Source organism: Monodon monoceros, unplaced genomic scaffold (genome assembly GCF_005190385.1).
Source record: "Monodon monoceros isolate NGI ecotype Baffin Bay Population unplaced genomic scaffold, NGI_Narwhal_1 Super_Scaffold_9, whole genome shotgun sequence".
NCBI lineage: Eukaryota > Metazoa > Chordata > Mammalia > Artiodactyla > Monodontidae > Monodon > Monodon monoceros.
In genome coordinates this window covers 30,019,716-30,028,465 of record NW_021703786.1, presented here as the reverse complement: position 1 = coordinate 30,028,465, position 8,750 = coordinate 30,019,716, and the positions used below count along the sequence as shown (strand labels likewise).

The 8,750-nt window shown below is 50.3% G+C and overlaps 1 protein-coding gene across 3 annotated transcripts in view; it reads right to left on the bottom strand.

Annotated features, from left to right (window-relative positions):
- WBP2 (WW domain binding protein 2) overlaps positions 1 to 5,143 on the bottom strand; it is a 7,870-nt gene extending 2,727 nt beyond the window's left edge. The window contains exons 1-4 of one of the 3 annotated variants that reach the window (XM_029212808.1): positions 5,052 to 5,143; positions 2,686 to 2,794; positions 1,328 to 1,463; positions 395 to 487 (exon numbers count right to left, since the gene is read on the bottom strand). In XM_029212808.1, coding sequence (XP_029068641.1) covers positions 395 to 487; positions 1,328 to 1,463; positions 2,686 to 2,794; positions 5,052 to 5,110 — 397 coding nt within the window. In that variant the 5' untranslated portion in view covers positions 5,111 to 5,143. Of the gene's footprint in view, positions 1 to 394; positions 488 to 1,327; positions 1,464 to 2,685; positions 2,795 to 3,337; positions 3,359 to 3,956; positions 4,055 to 5,051 lie in introns of those variants that run through there. The other 2 variants (XM_029212807.1, XM_029212809.1) reach the window with 2 other exon arrangements.
- Between the last annotated feature and the right edge of the window lie 3,607 nt (positions 5,144 to 8,750).

The window sequence follows — 8,750 nt, the reverse complement described above, 5'->3', positions numbered from 1 at the left end:
GGCGGGGTAGAGAATGGGGCTGGGTGAGGCTGGGGACGGGGTGAGGAGGTCTGCTGAACACACCCCCTGGGGACTTGAAATGGTTGCCTGATGGTAGCTTAATGGTTGAGCTTTTGTTTGTTTCTATGAGGCCACAGTAAAATGTCCTTGAGTCCAAACAGCTTTGTTAAAATGTCCTATACCTGCTCCAGGCAGGGGAAACCCAGCCTTTGAGGTACAGGACGGTGATTTTATTACAGGCTTCCTTCCCAACTCCCAGCCCTGGGCAGCCTGGGGCCCAGAAACTCATCTCCTGACTGCTTAAAAAACAAAACAAAAAGTAAACAAACCCAAATGAGCGAATAGCACACACATTCAATGCGTCCTTGGCCCCTGATTTTTAGAGCCTTGATACCTTGAGATGCCACCTGTAGCATCCGCTGTCCAAATTCGATGGCGCCCCCTGCCACAAAGGTAAACTTGTACGACGCAGAGCCTTCCCAGCCACCTGAGAAGGGAACAGTGCATCAACAGCTCCGGAAAAGAACTTAAGTTACGTCTGAAAAGATGGCTCTTCGTCGTCTCCAGGCCCCATCCAATGGCCAGGAGGCTCACCACCCACATCGCACGCCAGCGCTGACCGGCCACCTCCTGCCCACTTACTGCGCAGCCCTGTAAGCACATCTGCACTCAGGCCTCCCACCCCCAGTAAAGCAGCTTCTCAGCAACAAGCACGACCAGCAACAACTGACACTCAAGTTCAGAGCAGATCTCTCATCCCGAGGGGGCCTGAGGACGAACCCCAGGCCCCTCCAGCCTGGCTTCTGTCCAAAGGGGAACTGTGAGCTCAACAGCAAGGCTCGGGCCAGGCTGAACGTGAGCGGGAAGGCGAGTTCGACGCAGGGGTCTCTGGGGTCTGCAAAGAGCCTGCCACCAAGCAGGGCCTCTCCGGGCGTTACAGAGGGGCAGCGGGTTCTGCCTGGCTCTAGGGGAAAGACCCTTCCCAAGAACCTGATACAGCTCCCTCCCACACCTAACATCTGAACACACTCCCCAGCTCACAATAAGCATTTTCACTTGGTTTACAGTCATTCTGCTGACTTCCCTCTCTGAAAAGGTGACCTGAGCTGTCATCTTTAACGTTAGCACTTTCCAGCTCTTGGCAACTTCCCCCTGCTGAACAGCTGGCAGCCCAAGTGTTGGTCTTGGAAGCTAATCCAGAGCCAGGAAGAAGACACGGCTAGGGTGATGGGGTCCAAAGAGGACATCTCCAGGGGAGCAGTCAGAGATGCCCCAGAGCACCTCTCTGGAAGCCCCGTCAGTGTCCCCAAGCTCCCTTGTCACCTACCTCCTGCTTCAGCCTTCACTGTTCCCTTGATGTAGTTTGCTCCAAACACAGGCTGCTTGATCTCACAGTCCTTCATCAGATAAAATGGCATCATGAAGGACTGCATGGCATCCTTCCCCTTGGACAGAAAGATGACCTGCAGGGAGAGAGGACAAGGGCCATCCCCACCCGAACCATGGCCTGCCCGGCCATCACCTCCTATGTGTGGGAGGCCATCACCTCCCAGGGCCGGGGCGGGTGGCCCGAGCCAGCACCCGGCAGCCCCAGGGCGCTCTCTGCACCAGCCAGCCCCGGAGAGCGCTTTTTAGAGTAAAAGGCCTCAGATGCAGCCGGGCTGGAGAGGCCAGACATGTGAATTCACAAGAAAAATGTGTGGCTCAGACAGCACGTGTGAGCAGGACAAACTGCTCTGCCACTGAGACGTGGTGGTGAGGAGACGGCGGATGTGGAGCCTAAGTGGAGCCTGCAAGGCCAGGGCAGAGAGGCAGGGCCGAAGCAGGGAAGGGCTCCTGAAGGGAGAGTTCAGCCTGAGCTTCACAGAACTGAGAAGAGGGAACGGCAGCGGGTGGCAGATCCCAGGAGAAGGGATGATCCTAACCTTTCTGCAGACTCTGCCCAACAGCCAGCGTCTCCCACCCTGCACGTGGAGAACATTCTGCTTTACCCCCATGACTTCAATCTGTGACTGAAGATGCCAGCTTGAACCCCCAGAGATAGGGTTTTGAGACGCCCCCCCACCCTGGTCTCCGCTAAAGCCTGTGCTCCTCTTCCTCTAACGATCCTTAAGTCTAACTCTGGGATAGCTGCAGGCAGCGATCCTCTCCCAAGAATATCCATCTGTGTTTCTCTGGAAGTCTCTCAGAGTCTGCTTGGGGAACTCTCAGGCAAGGCCCATTCTGCAGTCTGGCATTTCTCGCTTTGCAGGCTTTTGCTGGTCTCTCTGCCTACTCCCAAGGCTGTGGCCAGGCTACTGCATCCTGTTGACCACATTTATCACTCTGGATGTGCACAAAGGCCTCACGGGTTACTCCTACAGAAATCAAAGTAACAACAGCCTTTCCCCTCCAGGCCCAGGTCATCCCAGCAGCTGCATCCAGCTACAGAGAGATTTTGCAGCAGCAGCTCTGGAACTTACACGGATTCACTGTCCAGCCATCCGTTCTGCTGTGCGAAGAGGCTGGTGGTTCTAGAACCAGGAGCATGTGACAGAAACACGCTAACATTCACCAGGGTTCAGCGGCCACCAGACTCACGAGGCTGCGGCTGACCGAAGACTCACATCAGCCTCCAGGAGGTGATGTGAGTTGGTCTCCAAACCAACTGACTCGCCAAACCAACCGTCCCGCTGTACAACGTACCCGGTACGGGGTAAGGTAGACGGTGCCTTTCTTGGTCCCTTTGAAGGCCTCTGGCACATTCCTCATGTCACTGAACGTAAGTTCTACATGGTCATAGGACATCAGGATGCTGTGATAAGAAAAGAGGAAATGCCCTGATGAGACAGTTGGAGTCACAATCTGTCACCCCCAGGGACTGGCCCCTCCTGGGTAGCAGTTGCTTATTAGTAGTTGCCAGCAAGTCATCCGCTTCAACACTGACGTGAGAAAACTACTAACACAGCCATGGAAGAGATAAGCAAGCTGGGGGTCCATAGAATTTCCCCCAAACCCCACACACACAGCCCCTAAGTGACCAGTGCAGGGACTTCCCTGGCAGTCCAGTGGTTAGGACTCCAGGCTCTCACTGCTGAGGGCCAGAGTTCAATCCCTGGTCAGGGAACAAAAATCCCACAAGCCAAGAGGCACAGCCAAAAAAAAAAAAAAAAAGTGACCAGTGCCATAGAAGAGCCACAGGGCTCTGGAGACGCCATAATCCCTCAAATCAGGTTAGATTATCTGGGTTAAACTCTTCTATTCTCTTCTAGGTCCTTATGACAGGTGTTCTGTTTTTGTTGGCTTACTTTTTTAAGTCTGATATACGAACATTTTAATACATGACTCTACACATTACCAAAGGGCTCACTTCAGGGTTCCTTTAAACCTGGGGTTCTGAAGCTGGGTCTGCAGGGGTATCAGTCCACTAGCCCTTGAGATGATCACGTACGTGCTTTTTCCTGGGAGAGACCACAGTTTTCATCACTCTCAAAGGGATTCATGATTTGAAGAATAAGGTTCACTATTTTACATATCAAGTTTTAAATGCTGAATGTGGACTTCAATTACTGTTTACACATTTTTTTCAGAAATGAGGCTGAAGCAGTTTCTGAAACAAGGCACATCATTATTTAGCAGCAATGAGTCCTAAACCGGGTAGGAGCCCCAGCAGGATAGATACATTCTTGGCCCAGAAAAGTCTCACTGAGAGAGAAAGAAATAGTCCCAGGAGATGTTACCAATGGCATCAAAAGGGTTTGTCCGGGTCCAGGACTGGCTTGCACACAGAGCAGCTACACACTAAGGGCAATGTGAAGTTTCTCTGATTACAAGACAACAAGGTCCAAGCTCACATGGTTCCATTTGTCTCCTTTCACCTCCCAGATATCACAACTTCCTTCACTGGGGAGGGGTAAGTGGGAAAGAGGACCAGTACCGGAAAAGAAAAATACAGCTCAGAGAAAAGAGGTCATTACCAGGAACAGGCTGGGACGGCCAGTCGCTGAGCAGGTAAGATGGAGGAGGAGTCAATATTCTGAGGTCTGGGCTCCCTGGGTGCTCTCCTCTGACTCATCAAGCATTCCCGGATGACAGCCCTGGGCTGGGTGCTGGCCTTAATCAGCTACCAGACTTTGATCCCACCAAGTCTCCTGTGGGGACTCAGATTCCTCCTATGCTCCTTCAAAAAATGCTTTCAGGTCAGCATAGCTCAAGCAGGGCTGGTTGGTCTGATCCTCAGCGCCCAAGGAGCAAGAGAAGAGAAGTCATCCAAGGAGCCCAGAGGTGGAGGAGAGACAGAATTGACAGGGGGTGGGTAGGAAGAACCTTGAAGCTGGGAGACCTCTGCTCTGGGAAGTGATCCAAGCCAACAGGAATTCAAGGGAAAGAGGCAAAGACAGACCTTTACAGAAAACGTGTCAAACATGTGACAAACGTTAGCTATGTAATTTCACCTCTGGGCCTCAGTTTTTCATCTGTAAACAGCAGTTCTGGAATATACTGGAAGGCTACATACTGGGAATTAAGGCTACTGACTTTGGAATCCGGACTCCTTTCCTGTTACAGCTCTGTGATCTCATGCAAATTACTTAAGCTCTGTGCCTCAGTTTCCCTACGTGTAAAATGTGGATAGTAATAGTATCTGCCGCACAGGATTTACATATTGAAAAAAGCAAAAGAGGTGTAGTCCCTAACACATAGTAAACGCCCAATAAATGGCAATTATTTTTGTCTAAAGCTCTTCCCAATTCTTAAAGTCACCTACTCTGGGACAGGGGCTCAAGAACTACCCACAGGTTCCGCCTGTCTCTCCAAACCCCCACCCGTCTCTCCAAACCCCTACCCTATCCAGCCGCCCCACCCCCATCCCACAGCTGCAACATCCCGGTCCTTCCCTCACGCCTCACCCACCTTCCCTCAGCCCCGCCCCCAGCCGTTACCCCACCCCCCACCCCCCATCAGTTTCCCCTCTTCACGGGTTTATTCTCCGCCGCCCACTCACCCACCACCCACTATCCACACCCTCGACGCCCGCCCTTCAGTCCTCCAGGATCCTTCCGCAGTGTTTTCACCTCTCGGTATTGTTGACGATCACTCCGCCGCCCTCCGAGTGATTCTTGTTGAGCGCCATAGTCTCTCGGAAAAGGGTCCCGAGACTGGGAACGCAGTGCGCTTGCGCCCTTCCTCGGCCCACCCCTAGTGGCGTCGTTCGTATTAGAGTCAGCCAATCAGCTCTTGCGCGGAGGCTGGCCCTACCACCTGATCCCTGGCGTCACGTGCTAATAGTTTACTCCCTCTCCCCCTCCCCCCTAGTTTCGCTCGCAACACAAACAAACTCAAGACTGTAATTCCCAGAAGGCAATGCTCCCTCAACCTCGACCTCTCACTACGCTAACGGAAGGCTGCATCCTGGAACTTGTAGTCTCCAAGACCATAGGCCCGGATTGACTCCGCTTGTTGCATAACTCATCCCCACCTTCCTCCACCCGGTCCTCCGAGGGACCGGCGTAAATAGTTGGGCGCGTCACAGGGAAGTTCGTCGTAAAGGCCCTGGACGCAAAAGTTCATACGCACGGAATGGGGACTATAACCTACACCTGCTGTGGGAGCGTTGTACACTTACTGGGGCATCTTCATTCAGTCCGCAAACGTATGGGGAGCACTTCCTATATGACTTTGCTCCCCCGCCACACACTTGGGTAGTCACTGAGCTAGAGAGATGAGTCCAAGAATCAGTCTCTGTTCTGGGAGAGAAGAGTCAAGAAAAACTGCCATCCCTCCCTTGAAATCAAACCCACACCCTCCGAAGTGGGCGGTGAGAATCTCCGTGCGGGGAGGAGAACCTTGGCCCACCTCCGGCACCTGACCGCCGCCTCCACCACAGCTGGCCTCGCGGTGGCGCTGCTCGCTCTAGAACGCTCTGGCTCTGCAGCCCCGCCCTCCCAGCGTTTAACAGGCTGGAAGATTTAAACCGGACGTGGAGGAGCTGAATGGAACTGGGCACAATTGTGACACCCGGAGCTTGCAGAATGGGGATGACTCATTGAGACCCAGCACTTGGGCGGCCTCCGGTAGTTTTGTAAACTCCCGCACCTCCGAGGTGGAGCTTTACCCGCAATTGTGGGGGTGCGGGGGACGGGTCTCACTCCCCACGGGGCGGCGCAGGTGCAACATTAATCTTAAGGGATCGGAGTTTGATTTTTAAGCAAACAGCTGATTTCCTGACACGTGGTGGCCAACTTTGGGATCCACCTGCTTGACTTGACTTTTGAGTGAGATTTCCTAGGTGAAGGATCAAAAACTAGAAAATATTATGAAACAGGTAACAGCCTTCTGTGAGGTCTTGCGCAAAACCACCTGGAAGTTGCAGGACAAGTGCAGTGAAGTAGTGCGTCATGGACGGGATGAAGTCGGCCCTAATGTGTTAGGGTAAATTCCACACATACAGTCTATGTAGCGGTTGAAAAGAATGAAGTCATATTCTATGTGCTGATGTGGAAAGATTGCTAAGGTTTGTCTGTACAACTGGTGTATAAATATACTTCTGTTTGTATAAAAAATAGGATAGGATCTAGATCTAGATATTTTCTTGAACGATCCACCAGACACTGTTTTGGGCATTATCCCTTTGAAGCTCAGCTCTGGGAACTGGGGTTGGCAGGTGACTTACTGTGCATTGCATGCTCTTTTGTACTGTTTGTTTACTGTGTGCATTTTAAATATTAATAATGGATTTCAAAAAGAAAGAGAAAACCCACCCAGTAATGGGTGTGCAAGAATGGCTGCTACAAGGACCCTAAGAGGGAAGGTGGGACAACAGCGCAGTCCTGCCCTGACCCCTTTGCGACCCCGGTTGGTGGCAGAGGCAGAGGCGGGTTTTGTGGGGCCTGAAGCCTCTCCAACGTTGGAGGCCCTGTTTTAGAACTAAGATACACGATTATGAACACACAGTGCTGTGGCCACACTGAGGCCTCCTAGCAGGAGGGGAAACGTGATGAAGAGGAAGTCTGAGTGAAGCGAGATAGCAGGCTTAACCGATTCTGGCTTAAGTGTCCAAATTTTGCAAATTTTATAAAACCATGTGATCATGTGAATGCCTTGTGAGGACTGCTCCCAGGCGGTGGAGAGGTCAGGTGCTTTCCAGGACCCACACTGAGGGGCTCAAGGGCAGTTCATTGCTGAACCAAGTCGGTAGCAAAAGGCCCTGTTTGGGCCCAGGTCTCAGAACTCAGATCACTCCTGCCTTCTAGTGCACACAGGCTCTGGCTGTTTCCAGAAATGATCGCTTTTTGCTGAGCTGTAATTGCTCCTGTTCTGCAGACTGGAGCTCCTTGAGTGCTTTGGGCTTGCCTGGGGTATTGTGCCCATCACCACAGAACAGCCAGGCAGGGTCCAGGGTGACCCTGTTCCAGTCACCTCTTAAGCTCCAAGAAGCTTCATTTATTTGCCCCAGTGAGTTGGACAAGTATCATTTGTGCTAAACAAATAATCATTTTCTATGTGTGTCCTGATGTTGAAAAGACTAGGGAGCAGTTTATCAGATGGTGGCTTTCCTTTTTTTTTTTTTAATGTTGACCCACAGTAAGAAGTACATTTTATATCAAGACCCAATAAGGGAATTCCCTGGCAGTCCAGTGGTCAGGACCCTGCGCTTTCACTGCCGAGGGCACGGGTTCAATCCCTGGTTGGGGAACTAAGATCCTGAAAGCCGCACGGTGACTCAAAAAAAAAAAGAAAAAAAGACCCAATAAGCCCAGAAATAAACCCACACACCTACAGTCACTTAATCTTTGACAAAGAAGGCAAGAATATACAATGGAAAAAATACAGTCTCTTCAGCAAGTGGTGTTGGGAAAGCTGTACAGCCATATATGTAAATCAATGAAGTTAGAACACACCCTCACACCATATACAAAAATAACATGGCTTAAAGACTTAACTATAAGACATGACACCATAAAACTCCTAGTAGAGAACATATACAAAACGTTCTCTGACATAAATCGTACCAATATTTTCTTAGGTCAGTCTCCCAAGGCAATAAAAATAAAAGCAAAAATAAACAAATTGTGGGACCTAGTCAACTTACAAGCTTCTGTACAGCAAAGGAAACCATAAACAAAACGAAAAGACAACCTACAGACTCGGAGAAAATATTTGCAAATAATGTGGCTGACAAGGGCTTAATTTTGGAAATATACAAACAGCTCATACAACATCAAAAAATCAAACAACCCAATTGAAAAATGGGCAGAAGACCTAAATAGACATTTCTCCAAAGAAGACGTACAGATGGCCAACAGGCACATGAAAATATGCTCAACATCACTAATTATTAGAGAAATGCAAATCAAAACTACAATGAGGTACCACCTCACACCAGTCAGAATGGCCATGATTAAAAGGCTACAAATGACAAATGCTGGAAAGGGCGTGGAGAATAGGGAACCCTCCTACGCTGTTGGTGGGAATGTAAGTTGGTGCAGCCACTATTGAAATCAGTATGGAGGTTCCTCAAAAAAGTAAAAATAGAGTTACCGTCTGATCCAGCAATCCCACTCCTGGGCATATATCTGGAGAACACTGTAATTCAAAAGGATACATGCACCTATATGTTTATAGCAGCACTATTCACAATAGCCGAGACGTCGAAACAACCTAAATGTCCATCGACAGCTGAATGGATAAAGAAGATGTGGTATATATATACAATGGAGTACTATACAGCCATAAAGAAGAATGAAATAATGCCATTTGCAGCAACATGGATG